This window comes from Zingiber officinale, unplaced genomic scaffold (assembly GCF_018446385.1).
Source record: "Zingiber officinale cultivar Zhangliang unplaced genomic scaffold, Zo_v1.1 ctg187, whole genome shotgun sequence".
Taxonomy (NCBI): Eukaryota; Viridiplantae; Streptophyta; class Magnoliopsida; order Zingiberales; family Zingiberaceae; genus Zingiber; species Zingiber officinale.
In genome coordinates, this window is record NW_024589874.1 from 260,329 (window position 1) to 286,220 (window position 25,892).

At 43.7% G+C, this 25,892-nt stretch overlaps 1 protein-coding gene across 1 annotated transcript; it reads right to left on the reverse strand.

Annotated features, from left to right (window-relative positions):
• Nucleotides 1-20,004: 20,004 nt before the first annotated feature.
• LOC122036665 lies at nucleotides 20,005-21,339 on the reverse strand. The gene is made up of 3 exons (XM_042596064.1): nucleotides 21,295-21,339; nucleotides 20,994-21,176; nucleotides 20,005-20,883 (listed from the first exon to the last, which is right to left on the reverse strand). The coding sequence occupies exons 1-3, from the start codon at nucleotides 21,337-21,339 to the stop codon at nucleotides 20,005-20,007; spliced, it is 1,107 nt and encodes a 368-aa protein (XP_042451998.1).
• Nucleotides 21,340-25,892: the final 4,553 nt, after the last annotated feature.

Below are 25,892 nucleotides of genomic sequence, written 5' to 3' on the forward strand. Positions count from 1 at the left end.
CTGAACTAACTCTTCCCTTTCTTTCTTTAGGGTTCACGGCAGCAAGTAAAAAAAACAAAAGCTCCATGAAACATGCTCCGAATTCAACACAAGAACTAACATAAATCCGAAACAAAAAGACATGCTGTGGATGATAAGGAATGAAATCGAATTCCGAAATCAAAAGGAAAAGAAGATCGATGTCGCGGAACTACTCCTACTGCAAGTGAGAAGCAACTCACCGTGATTTGCTTGAACTTACAACCGACGGGAAGAACTCTAGGGTTCCGATTTGCTCGGAGCTTCAACCTCCCTTGTGCCCATAGACCCTCCTCCACGAGGGAAACTCGGATCCGTGAGGGTTCGCCGGAGAGAAAACTTCACCGGCCGTCGGAGGGAGGAAACCCTAGGAGAGGCTGCGGTTTTCGCCCGAGCAGGAGTCGGCGTCGCCGCGTGAGAAGAGGAGAAATTTCGAGAGAAAATTTTTAGGTTTTCCTCTCCTAACTTAACCTCTTTTATAACCTAGGGTTAATCCGATTCCAACTATGCTTTAATTTATTTCTCCCCATACTTAGTTAACAAAGCCCATATAGCTCAGCTGGTTGAGCCGTGTCCGGTTGGGTCAGTCCGACCCGAGGTCGTGGGTTCGAGCTTCGGTTTTGACAAATTTTTTTGTCAACTTCATTTCGTTTTGTAAAAATATCAAACGACCTCCAAAAATTACGTAAAAATACTCTAAAAATTCATAAAAATCTCTAGAATATTTTAAAAGTATTTCCAAATATTTTTATGGACTTTTAGAACTTTAAATAGGGAAAATTGGGTCGTTATAATTCCCCATACCTTATAAAAAGTTCGTCCTCGAACTTAGAATAGCTCTAGATACTTCTGTCTCATACTGTCCTCCCGCTCCCAAGTGACTTCCTCGTGCTTCTAGTTCTGCCAGATAACCTTCACTAGTTGTACTTCTTTGTTTCTTAGTCTCTTGACTGCACTGTCCACTATCTGTGTAGGTCTACTCTCATAACTAAGATCCTCTTGGATCTGCACTGACTGAGGCTCAATCACTTGACTAGGGTCCTGGAGGCACTTCTTTAACATGGAGACATGAAATACATTGTGTATTGCTGACATGTCTTGTGGTAAGTCCAGCTTGTAAGCTACCTTCCCAACCCTGTCTGTAATCAGGTAAGGTCCTACATAACGAGGACTTAATTTGCCCTTCTTGCCAAATCTCATCACTCCCTTCATAGGAGCAACTTTGAGAAAAACTGAATCTCCTACTTGAAATTCCAGTGGCCTTCGGCGTGTGTCAGCATAGCTTTTCTGTCTACTCTGGGCAACCTCAATTCTTTGTCTGATCTTCTGGATGGCCTGAGTGGTCTCATCTATCAGCTCTGTCTGAATGCCCAACTCTACTTCCATTTCCTTTCTTTCACTTGCTTCTTGCCAGCATATAGGTGATCTGCACTTCCTGCCATACAACGCCTCATATGGTGCCATCTTGATGGTAGCCTGATAGCTATTGTTGTAGGCAAACTCAGCTAAGCACAGATACTTGCACCAACTGCCTTTAAAATCTAGTGCACAAGCCCTGAGCATATCTTCTAGGATCTGGTTTACTCGCTCTGTCTGTCCATCAGTCTGAGGATGGAAGGCTGTGCTGAACTTGAGTTTGGTGCCTAATGCATTCTGGACACACTCCCAAAAGTGAGAGGTGAAGCGTCCATCTCTATCAGAAACAATAGATTTGGGAATTCCATGAAGTCTGATCACCTCCTTAACATATAACTGTGCCAACTGCTCTATAAAGTGGGACACCTTGATGGCTAGAAAATGGGCAGACTTGGTCAATCTATCCACTATTACCCATATTGCATCATATCCATTCGTAGTTCTTGGGAGACCTATTATAAATTCCATGGATATGTCTTCCCACTTCCACTCTGGTATTGAAAGAGGTTGTAGCATCCCTCCTGGTCTCTGGTGTTCTGCTTTGACTCTTTGGCATGTCAGGCAGGTACTGACATATTTAGCTACATCTCTTTTGAGTCCAGACCACCAGAACCTCTGTTTCAGATCTTGATACATTTTGGTGGAACCAGGATGCATAGAGTACGGTGTACTGTGAGCTTCTTCTAAAATTTTCTTTTTCATCTCTTCATCATTGGGGACACAAAGGCGACTTCCCTGATAAAGAATTCCACTGTCTGATACTCGAAATTCGGAATTTCCTTCTTCTTGTATCCCTTGCTTGATCTTTTAGATATCTGGATCTTCACTTTGCTTCTTCTGTATATCCTCAAGCAGGGTTGACTCTAGAGTCAATGCAGAGAGTTGCCCATAAATAATTTCAAGTCTGAAACCTGACAACTCCTTCTGCAGTGGCAGGGCTAATGATGACAAGGACATCAGGGATGCACTGGATTTTCTGCTTAGTGCATCTGCCACTTTATTAGCTTTACCTGGATGGTAGAGGATTTCACAGTCATAATCTTTGACCAACTCTAACCACCTACGCTGTCTCATGTTTAAGTCCTTCTAAGTGAAGAAGTACTTAAGACATTGATGGTCTATGAAGATTCTGCACTGGACTCCATACAAGTAGTGTCGCCAGAGTTTCAATGCAAAGACCACAGCTGCCAGCTCTAGATCATGAGTGGGATAGTTCTTCTCGTAGTCTTTGAGTTGTCTGGAAGCATAAGCTATAACTTTTCCTTCCTGCATGAGTACAGCTCCTAAGCCCATCTTGGAAGCATCACTGTAGATGTCAAAACTCTTGTCACTCTCTGGAACAGTCAGAATGGGAGCACTGGTCAGTCTCTTCTTGAGTTCTTAAAAACTCTGCTCACATTTATCTGACCATTCAAACTTCTTGTTCTTTCTGGTGAGGGCTGTAAGTGGAGAGGCTATTCTGGAAAAGTCTTCCACGAATTTCTTGTAATACCCAGCTAAACCAAGGAAGCTTATGATCTCCCTGGCATTCTTGGGTCTCTTCCAATTGCTGACCGCTTCTACTTTGGCTGGATCTACTTGTATGCCTTCTCTAGAAACGATGTCACCTAGAAACGCTACCTGCTCCAACCAGAATTCGCACTTTAAGAATTTAGCATAGAGTTGCTTTTGTTGAAGGGTCTGCAGAACTATTCTCAAGTGCGTGTCATTCTCCTCTGGAGTCCTTGAATAGATTAGAATGTCGTCGATGAATACAATGACAAATTTGTCAAGGTATTCTCTGAACACTCTGTTCATCAGATCCATAAAAACTGCAGGTTCATTAGTCACACCAAAAGGCATGACTACGAACTCGTAGTGTCCGTATCTGGTCCTGAAAGCCGTTCTGGGTATATCCTTTTCCTTCACTTTCAACTGATAGTACCCAGAGCGCAGGTCTATCTTGGAGAACACTGTTGCCCCTATCAACTGATCAAATAAGTCATCGATTCTGGGCAGTGGATACTTGTTCTTGATGGTCACTTGATTCAGAGCCCTATAATCTATGCACATCCGCATAGATCCATCCTTCTTCTTGACAAACAACACAGAAGCTCCCCAAGGTGAGTGACTAGGGCGGATGAAGCCCTTGTCAAGTAGCTCCTGAAGTTGCTCTTGTAACTCTTTTAGCTCTGCTGGAGACATGCGATATGGAGCTTTTGAAATTGGACCGGTACCAGGAACCAGTTCAATCTCAAACTCCACTTCTCTGTTGGGAGGTAATCCATGTAGCTCTTCTGGGAATACCTCTGGATACTCACAGACTACCCAAACTTCCCCCTGCTTAGGTCTTTCTTCTTCTTCTGTACTCACAATGAATGCAAGAAAACCAGCACACCCTTTAGCTAGCATCTGGTGAGCTGTGAGGGAAGAGAGAAATTTCTGAGTCTTCCTCTTTGGCACTCCTGTAAATTCAAAGGATGGTTCACCTTCTGGACTAAAGATCACTTTTCTTCTGCGATGCCGTACTTGCTAAGGAAATCCATACCCAAAATGATATTGAAATCCTGCATGGCGAGAACTACCAGTCTGAAATTCTGACTGGTACAGACTGAAACCACTGACTGGATTCCATGACTTCCCCAGAAGGTAGGGTTGTCAGGAACCTGGAATTCATGCTTTATGTAGGTACCTGTAATTCTTTGGAAAAAGGTATGGATACAAAAGAATGAGTCGCCCCAGTATCAAATAGTGCAGTAGCTATATGCTGAAAAATAACTACTTGACCTGTTACGACCATGGAGGCACTAGCAGCTTCCTCTTTGGTAAGGGAGAATACTCTGGCATTGTCAAAGGCTGGAACTGGTGGAGCTTCCAACCTTCCTTGACTGAGCTGAGGTCCTTCCAGAGTTGCAGGCATGTAATGTAACTGAGGCTTGCCTCCATATTGTATTGGCTGTGGCTGAGGTGCTTTGAACTTGTTAGGACAATGTTTAGCCATGTGTCCTTCCTGACCACAAGAATAACATCCAGTCTTACCCAAAAGACAGGCTCCTGAATGTGTTCTCCCACATTTGGAGCAGGGAGGGAAATTAGTCTGCTTGTTTTTTGGTTCTCCCTTCTGGTTACTCCCTGAATTCCACTGCTTTCTTTTAGTACCCTTGCCTTTCCAGTTCTGATTATTTAACTGGGGTTTCTGACTTCCCCCAGTCTTGGTTTCTATCTTGATTGGCTTGTGCTGCTCTCGTTGTGCCTTCATGCTGTTCAGGTAATGCTCAGCTACTAAGGCTCTACTAACCAGCTCTTCTCCTGTCAGGGGCTGATGAACTCCACTACTCACATTAAGTGATATCACAGGCTTCAGCATTCTGAGCATTAATCTGACTCGCTCCTTCTCTGTACTTACTAGTTCTGGGCAAAGACGAGCTAGCCTGTTGAATCTTTTAACTACTTTCTCCACTGTCAGATCACCCTGTCTGAACTCCATAAACTCCTCGTAGTGCTTATTGGTGATCCTTTGGCGGAAGAACTCGTCGTAGAACTCTGTCTCAAAATCAATCCATCTCATCTGATTGACTGCCCTCTTGCTTTTGACTCTCTCCCACCACATGCGTGCGTCTCCAATCAGGCAGAAGGAGACACACTTGACCTTCTCGACTTCTGGCCAGTCAAGAAGCTCCATGGTGCTCTCCAGTGTTTTGAACCAAGCCTGGGCATCCCAGGGCTCAGTCGTGCCTGAGAAGCTCTCTGGTTTCAGTTTCAGCCACTGTATGAGGTAGGCTTCTTGTCTCTGGGATGCTGTGACGACTCCCTGGGCAGCTGGTGGAACCTCAGTTACCACTGTAGTCTCCACAGTTACTGTTGGAGGAGTGGGAGGGACTGGCTGCTGATTCGCCATCAGATTGACGATCACTTGCTGCTGCTCTGCCACCTGTCTCTGAAGTTGAGCAACAACTTCAGAGAGATTTGGTTCAGCTACTCTGGGCTCTTCATTCTCCTGTGCTCGGTCCACAGTACGAGCGGTACGGGGACGTCCTCTTCTTGACATCTAGTTAGACAGAGAAAAAGACTTGATATCTTCTCTATCCTTTCTAAACATAATCCTTTCTAAACATACATAAATATGAATAAAGAAAAGGGAAACTAAATCTTCTATCTTACTTAAGCACTTATAAGCAATCACTCTATACTGCAAATAATAATAAAGGAAAGCAATAAAGAAAGAACTTAAATACTTTCTTACTTGAAGACGGCAAGGATGATGCTGATGTGTGTGTGATGCTGAAGAATGGGAACTGCTCTGATACCAACTGTAACGACCACCCTTCTTACTACTACTACTACTCTCTAAGAGTGACCGTTACTTATCTACTAACTCTACTTAACCGGTTTATTAAAAATCTCTAGGAAAACCCTACCGAAAAATTTCGGCAGAGTCTCCCCTGTACCGGTGACCATTTTCCATAATACAAGCATAATATACTCAGCCACAGGCGGCTGGAAATATATTTCAATCAACCACGCAGTTTAATAAAAGATGAAAACTAACCACAACCACTCAGTTTAATAATTCAAATCATGCAGGTAATGAAAAACCGAAAACATAACTTCTTACTACATCCTTTTCTTATCAACTTATTAAGAAATCAAACTAATCACATTCTTAAACCAAATGAATTCCTTAGCTAAGTCCCAAGGACCTCCATAGTCCACACATCACACACTCTTCTTGCATCTCCTTGTCGCCTTCCTTCACTGTATCTTTTCTTTCCCTTTATCTGCAGTAGAAGGAAATGCAGTCTATAAGCATAAAGCTTAGTGAGCGCTATCTACTCACAAAAACTCGATATGCATGTATATAAATAAAAACATGCTAAAACTGAATGCTAACATATAAAACTACTCATGCTCATATATAGCAAAGGAATCATACTAACTGAAATACTAAACATGTATAGCTAATCATGCTCATAAACCAATAAAACTATAACTGCATGCTGAAAGCAAATAAAGCTAAACATGCTGAATAATCTAATAGCAAGAAACAAATAAACTACTACTGCATGCTTCAAATAACAAGAAACTAAACTTTCTAATTCTAAACATATTTGAAGCTTGTTTCATTTGTTTCAAAACTTATACTTTAATACTTCAAAATAATAATAAACTTCTTTTGGGCCCGGCATTGTACCACTTAGCGCGCATTCTTAATAACAATCGAGGTAGCTAATCCCGAAACTACTAAGATACTTATAGGCCTTGTGCCTAGGGGCATCTTGGAGCCCATCCCTTGGACCTTGTGTCCGGTACATGCCCTTTAAAAGTAAAATACTTTCTTTTTAACTATAACTTCTTTATACTTGCCCTTACTTGGCATTTACGCAACCACTTTGTGTGCGCTTTTGATATTCAATCTTCTAGAATTGAAATCAAGTCTAGACTTTAGTCTTTCTTGCTTATAGTTCTTAAAGACAGAAACTCATGCTTAGGTAAAAGCAAAGAAACTAATAATTTCATGCTTGTTAGAATGCAAGATACCCAAAACTAAAATACTAATGTTAAGAACTATTCTTGCTCCTTAAAACAGCAATAATAGATCTATCCAAATATACTAAGGTACCAAGTTGTGCATGCTCATTAAGGAAAACTACACTACTGTTCATGCTCAATTAATTAGCAAGGAAGAAAAATCAAGAAAATCAACACTGCAAGCTAAAGGCCGGCTGTTCATTCTCATGCAGTAGCAAAGAAAGGAATTTAAAGATATCAATGTTGCAAACTAAAGGATCGGCTGCTCATGTTCAACTAGTAGAAACCGAAACCACATGTTAAACCTAAACAACTTATTCATTTATCTCAGATTTCAACAAAACTAAATCTGCACTAAACATGCTCAACTGAACTAACTCTTCCCTTTCTTTCTTTAGGGTTCACGGCAGCAAGTAAAAAAAACAAAAGCTCCATGAAACATGCTCCGAATTCAACACAAGAACTAACATAAATCCGAAACAAAAAGACATGCTGTGGATGATAAGGAATGAAATCGAATTCCGAAATCAAAAGGAAAAGAAGATCGATGTCGCGGAACTACTCCTACTGCAGGTGAGAAGCAACTCACCGTGATTTGCTTGAACTTACAACCGACGGGAAGAAATCTAGGGTTCCGGTTTGCTCGGAGCTTCAACCTCCCTTGTGCCCATAGACCCTCCTCCACGAGGGAAACTCGGATCCGCGAGGGTTCGCCGGAGAGAAAACTTCACCGGCCGTCGGAGGGAGGAAACCCTAGGAGAGGCTGCGGTTTTCGCCCGAGCAGGAGTCGGCGTCGCCGCGTGAGAAGAGGAGAAATTTCGAGAGAAAATTTTTAGGTTTTCCTCTCCTAACTTAACCTCTTTTATAACCTAGGGTTAATCCGATTCCAACTATGCTTTAATTTATTTATCCCCATACTTAGTTAACAAAGCCCATATAGCTCAGCTGGTTGAGCCGTGTCCGGTTGGGTCAGTCCGATCCGAGGTCGTGGGTTCGAGCTTCGGTTTTGACAAATTTTTTGTCAACTTCCTTTCGTTTTGTAAAAATATCAAACGACCTCCAAAAATTACGTAAAAATACTCTAAAAATTCCTAAAAATCTCTAGAATATTTTAAAAGTATTTCCAAATATTTTTATGGACTTTTAGAACTTGAAATAGGGAAAATTGGGTCGTTACAAAGCCTAGGTCATAGGGGGTGGTAACCCTATGCGGAAAGTCTTGGCAGGTTGATGGCTTCAGGCAAAAGTCCTAGGGGGTGGTAACCCTAGGTGAAAAGTCTTGGTGTCGCGAACCAGGTGAAAGACTGGACTAGCCGGGAAGCGGATGTCCAGCAGAAAGTCCGGAAGCGTCGAGTGCTGAGCAAAAGTCCAGTCGATCTGGAGGATCGCACTGGCAGCAGGTAAATCTCCTGAGTGGAGTAGGTGAGGACGCGTTCCCTGTAGAGGGAATAGTAGGCGTCGGGTCGACCTAGGGTTTTCGGACGGAAATATGAAGTCAGACCCGGATAGTCTGATGACTATCGATAATATTTTGTTACCTTATTTATGATTTTATGTGCTAACTTTGTGTTGCAGGATATTGTTTGGGACTAACATGTCTTGCAGGTACAAAATAATAAAGTCTTCCCTCGGATGAATAGTATCCGAGGCGCCTCCATGGAGCTTGGAGGCGCCTCGGGTGTAAAGTTGGAGTTGGCGTCGAAGCACCTTGGGAGGCGCCTTGAAGGAGACATAAGGCGCCTTGGAAGGCGCCTTGAATGGGGCATAAGGCGCCTTAAGCAGATGAACTTCGACCAGTTCAAGCTTGATCCACGCGGGAGACTCGGCAGCACGGAGGCGCCTTCGGAGGCCTTCAAGGCGCCTTGAACACCCTTTATAAGGGGGTTTCGAGCAGCACCTTGAGATCATCAAATTCCAAGTCTTCTGTCTCCAACGTGCCTCTCTGAAAGACGCCCGAAAGTGCTGCTACAAGTCTACGACGACCCGAAGCTCCGAGACTCTATTCTTGTCATCGGTATAATTAGTTTTTGCATTTACTTGTACTTCATCTTGTAATCCTTTTATCGAGCTTATAGTTGTTACCCACGCAAAGCGATCAAGGATTGCGGGCCTTCGAGTAGGAGTCGATCTAGGCTCCGAACGAAGTAAAAATCTCTTGCGTCTTTTTGTGTGATTGTTCTTTGTTTTTTATTCCGCTGCTTTAACCCTTACGCTTTTTACGATTCCGATAATCTAACGCAATAGCCGCGAGCGCTATTCACCCCCCTCTAGCGCTTTCTCGATCCAACAATTGGTATCAGAGTGGGGTCGCGTTGATCTGGTGCAACCACCAATCACGCATCTTTTTCGTGGTATTTTTAGATTTTCGGAGTCAAATTAGAATTATCTTGCTAGCTACATTATAATTATTTTATCGAATCGGTTTTGCTCGAAATTGGTACAATACCACTCGAGCTCGTTTTTCCTTATTTCTCCCGCACTGCTAATCCAAGACCTAGTCTTGGAACATTCTTTACGTTTTTGTTGTTACATATTACAAATGGCCCTCCAAGAAAGCTTTAGCACTTCTCGCCCCCCGCTCTTCTCCAACGAAGACTTTGCCTATTGGAAGAACCGGATGATCTATCATCTCAAGACACAAGTCGAGGTGTGGATCATCATCTAGACCGGTCTTGAGCTACCACTTGACGGCGCTGGAGAACTCGTTTCATGCACTAACTGGGATACCAGCATAAGAAAGAAGGTCGAAGCTGATGCTAAAGCAACCTGTATGCTGCAATGCGGGTTGACAAAAGAAGAACTGAATAGAGTCGGACCATTTTCAAGTGCGAAGGAGTTGTGGAACAAACTAATCGAGCTACACGAGGGCATGTCAGACGCTAAAGTAAGTAAGCGTGATTTAATTTTAAATAAATTGTATAATATTAAAATACAGGAAGGTGAGACAGCGAACCAGCTTCACGCACGCATCCGGGACCTACTCAATGGGCTTCATGCGATCGACCAAAAGTGGAAAATCACGACGTAATAAGGTACGCTGATACCAATTTATTTGGTATCAGAGCAGGTATACCTGATTCCGTGTTTGTGATTTGTGATTTTATCTGATACCAATTTATTTGGTATCAGAGCAAAGTTTCGCGATACCTACTGGTCGGGTTTTGGATTTACGATGCTTACTTTCGTGAGCATTTCTCGGTATTTTGGATTTGTACGGATTTTCGTCGACTTGTTTCGGAATTTCGAGGTATTTTGACGAGGTTTTGTTGGTTCTATTTGGGGCTAAGCAGCGACAGGATATCTCCAGACGACAAACAGGTAAATTCAGGTAATTTTATAGTTTTCATACCTGTAGTGATATCTGAGTAACATTTTGTTTATAGATACGACACATACAGGTGTTCCGATACTGAGGCATGGTCGCCCCTGTAAGAGGGCGATAGATTCTCCGGAGACAGAGTCTCCAGAGAGATCTGCTAGGGTCGAGCCTGTCCGTTAGGGACAGACTCGTCAGGATATTATAGGCACGTCGGATTATCAGACCCCGATAGTTCTGACTTCAAAGGGACATACCTCGACTGTACCACTAGTGGTATCACCTTCAGTATACCCGACACCCCCTCCAGTCGTGCCTACTGCTGCGTACTTGAGGTACGAGATGAGGCAGAGATCTGGTGGAGTACGCAGCACTCCATTATAGGCGAGTAGCATATTACATGGGCGAGATTTAGAGAGGCATTCGAGAGTCAGTATTTTCCCCGGGCGTATCGGATGACACGTCAGCAGGATTTTCTGAGTCATTGGCAGAATAACCGCTCAATGATGGAGTATAATGCCGAATTTAATCGGTTGGCCAGATTCTGTCCTGAGTTAGTTGCCGAGGATAGATCTCGTATGTTTCAGTTTGTCCAGGGACTGGACGGGCATCTTCAGGTGAAGATTGCCGGTCTTGGTATTGCATCATACACAGAGACACTGGATAGAGCGCTTATGATTGAGTTTGCTTATCAGAGAGTGAACGCAGACAAGAAGAGGAAGCAGACTGATCGGACTTCCGGACAGATCCAGCAGCCACAAACTACGGGACAACAGCAGAGCAGTCGTACTCAGTCGGGTCAGGGTACTTCTGGATCATCTGGACGACTCCAGAAGTCAGGACGATCTTCATCTGGACGTTCTTGGTCTTCTAAGTAGAAGCGGAAATAGTCCACCGGTGACACTGCACCCGATGCGGATCCCGAGATCACATCACCTCTGCGTGTACTCTGGCACAGTCAGTTTGCTATTATTGCAAACTGCCCGGACACATAAGACGAGACTGTGCGCTGAAGTCTCAGCATGTAGCCTTCGGGATTTCTGTTCTGGGAGGACAGTTTGGTCAGTCCGGAACTCAGCGAGGCGGGTCGAGAGCCTAATCTTCGCATCATCAGCAGAGGATAGCTCGCCCTGCAGCAGTTGCATATGGCATGCACGGGCAGGAGCATTTCGGTGTCCTTGTGGAGAACCCCACGGTATTCCGCCCTAGTCTTCTCCGGTACTATTCGTCAAGAAGAAGGATGGTACTCTGAGGTTGTGCATCGATTATAGGCAGCTGAATGCAGTGACTATCAGAAATAAGTACCCCTTGCCACGTATTGAGGATTTATTTGATCAGCTTAGAGATACATCAGTGTATTCTAAGATTGATCTGCGGTCTGGATATCATCAGCTGAGAGTTAGAGATTTTGATATTCAGAAGACAGCATTTCATACCAGATACGGATATTATGAGTTTTTGGTAATGCCATTTGGGCTTACCAATGCTCCTGCAGTATTTATGGATTTGATGAACCATATCTTTCTGGAGCACCTAGATCAGTTTGTTATTGTGTTTATCGATGATATATTGATCTATTCACGTTCTGAGGAGGAGCACACACGACATCTTCGCACGGTCTTAGAGACTTTGCGACGACATCATCTGTATGCGAAGTTCAGCAAGTGTGCATTTTGGCTATCCTCAGTTGGTTTTCTAGGACACGTGGTGTCAAGCCGAGGTATTTCAGTTGATCCTCAGAAGATCGAGGCTATCACTAGCTGGGAGCAGCCGAAGTCATTTCAGGAGATCCGTAGTTTCTTGGGACTGGCTGGATATTACAGATGATTTGTTGAGGGTTTCTCCAGTATTGCTATATCGTTGACACGTCTGACTAGGAAAGGCGTGAAGTTCACGTGGTCAGAGGCTTGCGAGACCAGCTTCCAGGAGCTGAAGCGGAGATTAGTATCAGCACCAGTTTTGGTTTTACCTTCTGGTGATGACGGATTCGTACTGTATATAGACGCATCTCTTCAGGGCTTGGGCGCTGTTTTGATGCAGCACGGTAGGGTAGTCTCCTATGCTTCTCGTCAATTGAAGGAGCATGAGCAGAACTACCCAGTACATGATTTAGAGCTAGCCGCTACTATCTTTGCTTTGAAGATTTGGCGACATCATCTTTATGGTATTACTTTTGAGATTCTTACTGATCATAAGAGTCTCAAATATATTTTCACACAGAAGGAACTCAATCTCCGACAGAGGAGATGGATGGAGTTCCTGAAGGACTATGATTGTACTATTAGCTACCATCCGGGTAAAGCTAATGTGGTTGCTGATTCACTTAGCAGGAAGTCCAGAGGGACTTTAGCTTGTCACCGAGTTTTAGTCACGGACTTGATTCAGGGATTCTCCGAGTTGGGCCTTGAGGAGCAGGGACGTACAGAGTAGGGTATTCTTGTTACCATGGTTGCTCAGTCGTCGATCAGGATGAGGATTCGAGAGGCCCAGGCCAGAGATCAGCATTTACAGTTCATTAGCAGCCAGATAACTTCTGGACAACAGACTGAGTTTACACGAGATGACGAGGGTATTGTTTATTTCTGAGGCAGATTGTGTGCCTCAATCTCACCCAGTCATGGAGGAGTTACTCCAGGAGGCTCATCATTCTAGATTTGCTATCCACCCAGGTGGGACCCGTATGTATCGTGATTTGAGGCGTTCCTATCGGTGGAACGGTATGAAGAAAGACATCGCAGATTTTGTAGCTAGATGTCTTGTCTGTCAGCAGGTGAAGGCTGAGCACCAGAGACCTGCTGGATTACTTCAGAGGATCCCTATTCTAGAGTGGAAGTGGGAGCATATTACTATGGATTTTGTGGTAGGATTGCCTAGGACTCGACGAGGCCATGATGCGATTTGGGTAATCGTTGACCGATTAACCAAATCTGCACACTTTTTAGCGATCCGGAAGACTGATTCTCTGGATCGATTAGCTGAGTTATATTGTCGAGAGGTTATTAGATTACATGGTGTTCCTTTGAGCATCATATCAGATAGAGACCCACGGTTCATGTCCCGATTCTGGCAGAGTCTGCAACAGGCTTTGGGCACACAACTTCATTTCAGTACGGCATTCCATCCGCAGACAGATGGGCAGTCAGAGCGGACCATTCAGACTTTGGAGGACTTACTGAGGTCTTGCGTTATAGATTTCTGAGGCAGTTGGGAGGACCACCTGCCATTAGTGGAGTTCGCCTACAACAACAGCTATCATTTGGCTATCCAGATGGCACCGTTTGAGGTGTTGTATGGTAGGCCTTGTCGGACACCCATCCTCTAGGAAGAGGTTGGGGAGGCCTAGTTGGTAGGATCTCAGAGAGCTCAGCAGGATGCAGAGTTAGTTCACACTATCAGACGGAGGATGTCAGAGGCTCAGGACCGTCAGAAGAGTTATGCTGATCAGGGACGAAGCTCCAAGAATTCCCGTGCCAGCCGTGTCCTGTTGTCAACTGTGAAATACTTTCCATAGAATACCTCCTTAAAATCAGTCCAAGTCAAAGTAGCCAGATCTACAGTCAGCCGCGCACCCTCCCACCATACTCGAGCATCATCCCGGAGCATGAATATCGCACACCTGACTTTGTCCGCATCTGCGAGCTGCATGAAGTCAAATATCATCTCTAGAGACCGAATCCATCCCTCTGCAGCGATCGGGTCCGTGGTGCCTTTAAACTCCGTCGGTCCAAGCTCCCAAAACTGCTTGTAGACCGGTTGCGTGCTAGGTGCAGAACATCTGGGTGTGCTCCCCTGCTCCCTAGCCTGCAGTATTTGTTGAATTTGTTCCCCATGAATGCGGTTATGTTCATGTAGGAGTGATGTAAGTCCTTCTAGGAACTGGTTGTTCTGACCACCCATCTCTCCGTTGTTGTTGTTCCTTCTCCCAGCCATAACCTGTACATTTCCGATTTAATCTCATTTATATCCCATAATTACATATCAATGTATCAATCATAATATGACTAAGTTATCACATTAAATACAAAACTTAAATAACGTAGATCTTACAAACTTGTTGGCTGAAGTAGTCGAGTTCCTGACGAGATGGTTGACGCATGATGTCCCTTAGGAGTGTCGCTCTGATACCAACTGAAACATCCCGTAACCCACCCTCAAGTTTTTTTTTTTTTTTTATATATATATAGTGCATCACCCACCAAACACAAACCAATCATATACTTATGACACGATACCAAATCAAACATTCTGTTTCATCGAAAGTAAAAGAAACCAACATCTCTTACAAAGTGTGACAAATAAAATTTCAAATCAAAACCCTTGACCTCTCCGAAGAAAAGCCCCTTTCCCGTGAAGCACCTAAACTCAGCACTCCTAATATCCGGACAACGCCATGCGTCCATCTCGCCTACTCGCCTACTCCGTCCGTGGGCCCTCCGCCCCGTCCGTGGGCCCTCCGCCATGTCCGGAGATACATCCTCACCTGTAATGTAGGCATCATGAGTCTACAACCTAGCAAGTATAATCTCATGTGATGGAACATGATATCCAAAAAGTAGTAGAGATAGGAGTTAAACGATAAAACCATATTTAAAAGGGTTGTATAATAGAGAAGGAAGATGCGGTAAATAAAGTTCCTACACAGCTAAATAAGAAGAATATGTCACATATCCGGTAACCACAATTAGAGCCAGTCAACAGTCCCATGAACCTAGAGGTACCTCGTAGAGAACATGCATCCAGTCATATAGCCGAAACTAACCATATCAGTCAAGTTTGGATGGGCCCTCCCCGGAGCTCATCCCGGGTCACCCATCCCGTACTGCTACCACATATGCACATATTCAACCAACTAGCCACATAAAACTTATTCTACCTGTACCATAAATATAACAATAACTCAATCTATCCAGTTACGGTCAACATATCAATATACCATATCCATGTGTATCTAATCTAATCATTTCATAGGAAAATTTATTATCAGGTGCACGTATATAAATTTGCAACAAGAGACTGAAAGTTAGTAATTAAGATTACCATACCAGACTTGGACTCAAGGGAAATTAGTCAATTCTCATGGCATCTGTTACTTTACCAATAACCAATTCAATTCCTACTCCAGAAGAAATTTGCAACACTTACAATTGATTCTATCAATTCACTACAAACTGTACCATCACAAAAATCCTAACAGTAATAAATCTCCGAAGAAAATATATTCTTAAATCTCCTAATCAACATGAAGAACACTTCCACCAAAAGAGTCAACTAAGATTTTCTACATCAGTATAAAAAATGAATCAACAATATAGCCAAACCACACAAAATTCCAATTCACAATTTATAAACGATACCAACAGTGAAGTAAATGCATTGAGTAAAACTGCACAACAATTCCGAAGCAAAATTCCCACGGAGTCTCAAATTCAATCTAAAGCCTCACAAAATTCCTCAAACCAAATCCAGAATTTCCATGGAAAGCTCAAATCACAACTGACATCTCGGTCTAACATTTAATCAAACAGGTTATGCACAACTCTCTAAACCATGTTCATCACCAAAAACAGGAACTCAAACTAAATTCCCAACTCATCGATCACCAGCCAAGACTTTCAGAAGTGCATATTGCGGAATTTGACCTCATCAAATTGAAATCACTGCCACAACTTCGAAATCATAAACGAACCTAACACAAAAACCTTCGGCCGAAACCTCCAACAAAACACATCCTTACAGAGGAGAAGTCAATCCAACACATTTACCAGAAAATGATCGAATGCATCCACAAATGAGAAAAACAATCGAAAACATCTACCCAAGGAGCAAATTCGAACATCTCCAAGGAAAGAAAAAGCTACCAGAACATCTCCAAAAAGAAACCAATCGAAATCCATACCCATCCTCTCCTTCATAGGGTTTTCCTCCCCCTCCATACCTCACAGATCTCAGGTTATCACAGTAGATTTACTTGCCTCTTTCTTCGTCGTCTCGCCTCCACCCGTCCTCGCGTTGCGCCCCGTCAGCTGTGGCGCCGCCTGCGAAGATCAGCTAGGCAGCGAAATGGCTCGACGAGTGGCTCTGTCAACTCGGGGAAAATGGAAAGAAGAGAAGGGGCGGCGGAATCGGCAGGGAGATGTGACGAGGAGATGAACAGTGAGCTCTTATAGTTAGGTCATGTTCACATTAGGTAGGGGAATTAAGGTTAATCATCTCCTAATTACATTATGTACCATATGTTTTCCTTAGACTTCGTTTCCGATTTCCCCCCTTAATCACATTGGCCAAGTACATTTAAATTCCGAAAAATCATCAGAATTCCTAAATTTCCATAATTTTATTTCCCTTTATTAACGCTCGTGTGATCCTAACGAGTTATATATATATATATATATTATGATCTATAGCAAGCTTCTTAACCAATCGCTTAGGGAGACCTTACAATTCTCCCTCCCTTATAAAAAAATTTCGTCCTCGAAATTTAACTTACCAAATAATTCCGGATAGCGATTACACATATCTGGTTCGGTTTCCCAGGTGGCCTCCTCCATCGTCTGATTTCCCCATAAAACCTTCACCATCTTGATCTCCTTGTTCCTTAGATTCCGGACTTGCCGCTCCAGGATTTGTTTTGGTCGTTCTTCGTAGGATAGATCTGGCGTCCATTGCACTTTCTCATGCCTAATTATATGAGAAGGGTTAGAGAGGTACCTTCTAAGCATGGATACATGGAACACATTATGAACCCCCGACAAATTAGGTGGTAGGGCAAGTCGGTATGCTCGGGTCCCAACCCGATCCAATACTTCAAATGGTCCAATATATCTCGGACTGAGTTTCCCCTTCTTCCCGAACCTCAACACCCCCTTCAGTGGAGACACCCTGAGAAATACATGGTCCCCCACCACAAATTCCAGGTCTCTTCTTCTCAGGTCAGCATAACTCTTTAGACGACTTTGTGCTGCCTGCATTCTATCTCGGATCTTGACCACCAAATCCACAGTATGGTTTACTATATCCGGACCCAGCACTGCCCTCTCGCCGACCTCGTCCCAATGCAAGGGTGTACGGCACTTCCTTCCATATAAGGCTTCATACGGAGCCATTCTGATCGTGGCCTGGTAACTATTATTGTAGGTAAATTCTATTAAAGGTAGTTTTGCCTCCCAGTTCCCTTTAAAGTCCATCATACATGCCCGCAACAGATCCTCCAAAATTTGGATCACCCGTTCTAACTGGCCATCTGTCTGGGGATGGAAAGCGGTGCTAAAAGTGAGTCTTGTACCCAATCCTCGATGCAAGCTTTCCCAGAATCCAGAGGTAAACTTTGGGTCTCTGTCTGACACAATCTGAATGGGGACCCCATGTAGTCGTACTACCTCCCTTATATATAGTTCTGCATACTGTGTCATTGTGAAGGTGGTTTTTACTGGTAAAAAGTGAGCTGACTTGGTCAATCGATCCACTATCACCCACACCGCGTTTGATCCTCTAGGAGTGGTGGGTAACCCCACCACAAAATCCATGGCAACCTCTTCCCATTTCTAGACAGGGATCGGAAGTGGCTCCAACAATCCTGCCGGTCTTTGATGCTCGGTCTTTACTTGTTGGCAGGTGAGACATTCGTGCACTACATTGACTATGTCCTTTTTCATACCCGGCCACCAATACAGTAATTGCATGTCCTTGTACATTTTTGTGCTTCCAGGATGGGTGGAGTATGGAGTATTGTGCGCTTCTTTTATGAGATCCTCTCGGAGAGTCCCTGTTCCAGGCACCCAAATGCGGCTCTTGTAACGCACCACTCCACCCATTGTTGTGTAAACAGCCTGCCCCATTTTCTCGTCCCTCCGCTTCCATTCCGCTAACTGTTGATCCATCATCTGTCCTTCCCGAATTTGATCCAGTAAGTTTGATTTTATGGTCATTGCTGACAATCTAAGGTGATCCTCCGGCGCTACCACTTCCAGACTCAGCCGTTGGAATTCTGATATCAATTGCTGCTGGGTGGTTAGTTGCAACAACATTGCGGATTTGCGACTTAGTGCGTCTGCCACAACATTAGCCTTGCCCGGATGATAGCTGATACTACAGTCATAATCCTTCACCAGCTCCAGCCACCGTCTTTGTCTCATATTCAGTTCCTTCTGTGTGAAGAAATATTTCAAACTCTGGTGGTCTGTAAAAATTTCACAGCGTTCTCCATAAAGGTAATGTCTCCAAATCTTTAATGCAAATATAACTGCCGCTAGCTCTAGATCATGGGTGGGATAGTTACGCTCGTGCACCTTCAACTGACGTGAGGCATACGCAATGACCTTCCCATTCTGCATCAACATAGCTCCTAGTCCGGTTTTGGAAGCGTCAGTGTACACCACAAACCGTCCAGAGCCGTCCGGTAACGCAAGCACTGGTGCCGTCGTCAATCTTTCTTTCAACTCCTCAAAGCTTTTCTTGCACTGACCTGTCCATTCATATCTTACCCCCTTCTTAGTCAGTGAGGTCAGCGGCAAAGCAATACGAGAGAAGTTCTGGATGAACCTCCGATAGTAACCTGCCAAATCCAAGAAACTCCGTATCTCGGAAGCAGTCTTTGGCGTATCCCAATTCCGGATTGCTTCAACCTTGGCAGGATCCACTTCTATCCCGTCCCCTGAGACGATGTGCCCTAGAAATGGAATCTGGTTCAGCCAAAAGTCACACTTGCTAAATTTGGCATACAACCGATGTTCCTTCAATGTCTGCAGCACCGTGGTCAAATGCAAGCGATGTTCTTGGTAATTCCGGGAGTAAATTAATATATCGTCAATGAAGACGATAACAAACTGGTCCAAATAAGAGTGAAATACCCGATTCATCAAGTCCATAAATGCTGCTGGGGCATTAGTAAGTCCAAATGGCATAACTAGGAACTCATAATGCCCGTATCGGGTTCTAAATGTTGTTTTGTGCACATCCTTCTCCTTTACCTTCATCTGGTGATATCCGGATCGCAAGTCAATTTTTGAAAACACTGTTGCTCCTTGTAATTGGTCAAACAGGTCATCGATCCTGGGCAATGGGTACTTGTTTTTGATTGTCACTCGATTCAGCTCCCGATAATCAATGCACAGACGCATAGTCCCATCTTTCTTACGTACGAATAACACCGGTGCTCCCCATGGTGACACGCTTGGTCGAATGAAACCCTTGTCTAGCAATTCCTGCAACTGTTCCTTCAACTCTTTCATTTCGGTAGGCACCAATCTGTATGGTGCTTTTGACACCGGCATAGTCCCCGGTACTAGTTCTATTCCGAACTCCACCTCTCGATTCGGAGGGAGTCCTGTAACATCCTCTGGAAACACCTCTGGGAAGTCTCGTGCTATATCCACTTCCTCCAAACTTGGTCGTCGTGCCTCCGATTTAACCGAGATGTGGACTAAAAGACCCTTACATCCCTTACTTAGCATTCTTCGAGCTTTACACATGGAGATCATGTGGGGAATGGCCAGTTGTGAAGCTGCTTGAAAAATGAGGAGTTTTTCATTTGGTAGTTTCAACTTAACCGTTCGTTGTTTGCAATCTATGACTGCCTCATGCTGAACCAGCCAGTCCATGCCAAGGATCACATCAAACTCTGTCATTTCCAACACGATGAACCTTGCGCCCACCATATGGTTTTGCATCATCATCTGACAGTTCTTTACCATCCTGTTGCTAAGCAATTCCTCCCCCGATGGTAATAAAACACTATATCCCACAACCATTCATTCAGGTATAATGCCCAGTTTTGTGAGATAGGCCTCAGATATAAAGGAATGTGTAGCTCCGGAATCTATTAATGCATGGGCTGGAATATTGGCAACATAAATCATACCTGTGATAATAGCCGTGTCCAGATCCACATGCTCTTGTGTCATCGCAAATACTCTTCCTTTGGTTGGCTCCCTGAGCAGTGGGCATTCCCTCGCAAAGTGTCCTGACTTCTTACACATAAAGCACGCATCTGTACCTGTTAAGCACTGCCCAGCATGAATCTTCTCGCACTTGGAACAACGAACCTTGTTTTCGACCCTGGAACCAGTGCCTTCAGCTGCTTGTGCCTTCTGAATTTGCTGACGCGGTTGTGCTTGCTTAAACGGCTGCTTTCCTGAATTCTGACCAGGAATTGTCTTCTTCTTCCCCGTCTCCTGTTGATCCCGTCCCTGATAACTTAGTCTCTTGTTTTGAGCTTCCTTGATCATGTCATTTCTGTCTCTTTCGGACATCAATGCCTGGTCAACAGCTTCTCGGAATGTGGTGACCCGACTCAGCCTGACATCATGGCGAATAGCCGGCCTCAAACCTTCTGTAAATTGCTTCAGCTCCTCGACTGGTTGGCTAGTAATCATAGGTATGAAATAGCGTCCTCTCTCGAATCTCCTGACATACTCCGCCACTGACAAATCTCCCTGACGAAGCTCCAAGAATTCCCGTGCCAGCCGTGTCCTGTTGTCAACTGTGAAATACTTTCCATAGAATACCTCCTTAAAATCAGTCCAAGTCAAAGTAGCCAGATCTACAGTCAGCCGCGCACCCTCCCACCATACTCGAACATCATCCCGGAGCATGAATATCGCAAACCTGACTTTGTCCGCATCTGTGAGCTGCATGAAGTCAAATATCGTCTCTAGAGATCGAATCCATCCCTCTGCAGCGATCGGGTCCGTGGTGCCTTTAAACTCCGTCGGCCAAGCTCCCGAAACTGCTTGTAGACCGGTTGCGTGCTAGGTGCAGAACGTCTGGGTGTGCTCCCCTGCTCCCTAGCCTGCAGTATTTGTTGAATTTGTTCCCCATGAATGCGGTTCTGTTCATGTAGGAGTGCTGTAAGTCCTTCTAGGAACTGGTTGTTCTGACCACCCATCTCTCCGTTGTTGTTGTTCCTTCTCCCAGCCATAACCTGTACATTTCCGATTTAATCTCATTTATATCCCATAATTACATATCAATGTATCAATCATAATATGACTAAGTTATCACATTAAATACAAAACTTAAATAACGTAGATCTTACAAACTTGTTGGCTGAAGTAGTCGAGTTCCTGACGAGATGGCTGACGCATGATGTCCCTTAGGAGTGTCGCTCTGATACCAACTGAAACATCCCGTAACCCACCCTCAAGTTTTTTTTTTTATATATATATATAGTGCATCACCCACCAAACACAAACCAATCATATACTTATGACACGATACCAAATCAAACCTTCTGTTTCATCGAAAGTAAAAGAAACCAACATCTCTTACAAAGTGTGACAAATAAAATTTCAAATCAAAACCCTTGACCTCTCCGAAGCAAAGCCCCTTTCCCGTGAAGCACCTAAACTCAGCACTCCTAATATCCGGACAACGCCATGCGTCCATCTCGCCTACTCGCCTACTCCGTCCGTGGGCCCTCCGCCGTGTCCGGAGATACATCCTCACCTGTAATGTAGGCATCATGAGTCTACAACCCAGCAAGTATAATCTCATGTGATGGAACATGATATCCAAAAAGTAGTAGAGATAGGAGTTAAACGATAAAACCATATTTAAAAGGGTTGTATAATAGAGAAGGAAGATGCGGTAAATAAAGTTCCTACACAGCTAAATAAGAAGAATATGTCACATATCCGATAACCACAATTAGAGCCAGTCAACAGTCCCATGAACCTAGAGGTACCTCGTAGAGAACATGCATCCAGTCATATAGCCGAAGCTAACCATATCAGTCAAGTTTGGATGGGCCCTCCCCGGAGCTCATCCCGGGTCACCCATCCCGTACTGCTACCACATATGCACATATTCAACCAACTAGCCACATAAAACTTATTCTACCTGTACCATAAATATAACAATAACTCAATCTATCCAGTTACGGTCAACATATCAATATACCATATCCATGTGTATCTAATCTAATCATTTCATAGGAAAATTTATTATCAGGTGCACGTATATAAATTTGCAACAAGAGACTGAAAGTTAGTAATTAAGATTACCATACCAGACTTGGACTCAAGGGAAATTAGTCAATTCTCATGGCATCTGTTACTTTACCAATAACCAATTCAATTCCTACTCCAGAAGAAATTTGCAACACTTACAATTGATTCTATCAATTCACTACAAACTGTACCATCACAAAAATCCTAACAGTAATAAATCTCCGAAGAAAACAGATTCTTAAATCTCCTAATCAACATGAAGAACACTTCCACCAAAAGAGTCAACTAAGATTTTCTACATCAGTATAAAAAATGAATCAACAATATAGCCAAACCACACAAAATTCCAATTCACAATTTATAAACGATACCAACAGTGAAGTAAATGCATTGAGTAAAACTGCACAACAATTCCGAAGCAAAATTCCCACGGAGTCTCAAATTCAATCTAAAGCCTCACAAAATTCCTCAAACCAAATCCAGAATTTCCATGGAAAGCTCAAATCACAACTGACATCTCGGTCTAACATTTAATCAAACAGGTTATGCACAACTCTCTAAACCATGTTCATCACCAAAAACAGGAACTCAAACTAAATTCTCAACTCATTGATCACCAGCCATGACTTTCAGAAGTGCATATTGCAGAATTTGACCTCATCAAATTGAAATCACTGCCACAACTTCGAAATCATAAACGAACCTAACACAAAAACCTTCGGCCGAAACCTCCAACAAAACACATCCTTACAGAGGAGAAGTCAATCCAACACATTTACCAGAAAATGATCGAATGCATCCACAAATGAGAAAAACAATCGAAAACATCTACCCAAGGAGCAAATTCGAACATCTCCAAGGAAAGAAAAAGCTACTAGAACATCTCCAAAAAGAAACCAATCGAAATCCATACCCATCCTCTCCTTCATAGGGTTTTCCTCCCCCTCCATACCTCACAGATCTCAGGTTATCACAGTAGATTTACTTGCCTCTTTCTTCGTCGTCTCGCCTCCACCCGTCCTCGCGTTGCGCCCCGTCAGCTGTGGCGCCGCCTGCGAAGCTCAGCTAGGCAGCGAAATGGCTCGACGAGTGGCTCTGTCAACTCGGGGAAAATGGAAAGAAGAGAAGGGGCGGCGGAATCGGCAGGGAGATGTGACGAGGAGATGAACAGTGAGCTCTTATAGTTAGGTCATGTTCACATTAGGTAGGGGAATTAAGGTTAATCATCTCCTAATTACATTATGTACCATATGCTTTCCTTAGACTTTGTTTCCGATTTCCCCCCTTAATCATATTGGCCAAGTACATTTAAATTCCGAAAAATCATCAGAATTCCTAAATTTCCATAATTTTATTTCCCTTTATTAACGCTCGTGTGATCCTAACGAGTTATATATATATATATATATATATATATTATTATGATCTATAGCAAGCTTCTTAACCAATCGCTTAGGGAGACCTTACAGTTTGGGATACCTGTTTAAGTGAGGAAATGTTTGTTATATAAATTCCTTTTATTTTAATTCTTTCCCCACATAAGAAACGCCGATCCCTTTTGAATCCCGAACCTGAACCTCTCTTCCCCTCTTCCCTGCGATTTCCCGATCTCCTTCCCTTCCCTTCCTTTGTTCTCTCTTGCGGACGATGCAAAGCCGAGGGTTCCGGCGAGTGTCGACCTTGACGGAAACCAGTGGAGTCATCGCAGCGACCGATCGTCGGTGATACGGTGGCTAGGGCATGGTGAGGAATGAGATTCGCTTCGTCTTCCAACCTATCGACTCCCTCATACGTCTTCCTCGAGCTTTCCTCCCGATTCTACCGATCCTTTCTTCCGCCGATCACTGATGGCACTGGATTGGGACTCGATCGCCGGCGTGAGGGGACAATTAGGGCTTCAAGGGTAAGCAATCGAACCTTCTTCCTCGATGTGGTTGCGTTCTTGTTGCAATTCATGCCCTAGATCCATCGCATTGTATTGTTGTTTACCCTATCAATCTTGATCCTCTTCTTCTGGCGACTATTGGTCACGGTTGAGATGATGGGATCATTGAGCTGTCGGGAGAGGCTTGGAGAGTTCTTGCTTGATTGGTGATCTCCGCATCTTGATCCTGCTTGATCCGATTGATAGCAGCAAGGTGAGGTTCTGTTCCATTTCTATGGTGTTGATTTCTTGATCGCTTGAGATGTTATCTTCATCCGATCAGTAGGAAGGATTTTAGCAGCAAGGTTGAGTGCTGTGGTGTTCTTTGATCTAGTAACAGTATCTTGTGTGGATCAACGAAAGGGAGGGCTGAGCTTGAGGTATGGTTTTTGATCTTGTTGTAGGTTAGTTAATTTAGGTTTATGATTTGAATTAGGGATAATTGGATTTCATGATCATGTGTAGATTTAGATGGTGATACATGTTGTAATTAGTTGTTGATTGTGTGTAGAATTGTTTAGTTTGAATTTATCTAATGGAATGATTAGGGTTAAAGTAATTAACCCTAGTCAACCGTTGGATTTCTAATCTAATTGGTGATTAGGGATTAGGTAACTAATCCTAATTTACCATTAGATTTAATTATGTAGATTGAGGTTGTATGATTAGGGTTTTGCCCTAATTTAGTTCTAGGGGTTCTATTTAGCTATTCATTTGTTTTAGCTAAATAAAATATATATATTGTTTGTTGACACAGGATTCTGATTCGAGACGGGCGTCTCGACCTTGGATTGTTTGACTTGTACCTTCTATTTGAGGTGGGTACCCTTTGACTTATCTTTTGATACTGTCTTGTGATATGTATAGTTTATATATAATTACTAGTGGTAGGTGGTAGATTTATCTCTTCCCTAGTCGTAGCTTAGTTGATACCTATCACATGCTTCTTCTGTTAGTTGTTTTACTTTAGAACTGGATGCTTTTATCTTTTGCCATGTATATATGTTCATAGAGATGGATATTTATGATGCTTATCTACACTTGATTAGTTGCTGGAGATACTTGCTATATGTTGTTGGATTTGCGTTGCTTATATCATTGTTATACATATGCGTTTGTTGTATTGGCACCTACGCATATGGAGGAGGATATGTTCAAGTATGACATACTGTAGCCGCACGCACCATATTGCATGATTGCATGCTGGGCGATTGACGACTCCATTATTGTTGAGCTCGTCGGCCGGCTACATGAGGGCCTGCACACAGCGTGACCACTGCATGGGTAGTGGCACAACACTCAGGGTGTGTATGGCAGGTTGCTCGGTGATGCACCGCCGGGGTGCTCACCTGCGAGGCTTGTGCAACTGACTGTGAACATACACAGATAAAAATAGTCAGAGCAAAAATATGTATCTTGTATGCATGTCATGCACTCACCAAAATGCATCAATCATAAAGAATGCAATCCGTGCATATGATGCAAAATGACATGGTCACCCCTGTCAGCCAGTCAGCCATCTCACACACAATGGTGAGACCGAGTGGGTAGGGCTGTGATACCGTGCACTCTGCCGTCACTACCCCTGATGAGTGACCGAGTGGACAGGATACTGTCGGAGTACACCTATCCTCCAACATCAAACATAGTGAGGGAGCGCAATGCTCTCATCTCCCGGTACACAATGGCGGGGAGGGACCCCGGCTGCAACCCCGCTGTATCGTGCTACCCATGAGCACCCCGGCGGTGCACCACCGAGCAACCT

Coding starts and splice junctions, on each gene's coding strand:
- LOC122036665 (XM_042596064.1), bottom strand. CDS start 21,339: ATGCGTCAGCCATCTCGTCAGGAACTCGACTACTTCAGCCAACAA. Junction 21,177..21,294: donor TCGACTACTTCAGCCAACAA/GTTTGTAAGATC, acceptor GGAAATGTACAG/GTTATGGCTGGGAGAAGGAA. Junction 20,884..20,993: donor CTGCACCTAGCACGCAACCG/GTCTACAAGCAG, acceptor GACTTCATGCAG/CTCACAGATGCGGACAAAGT.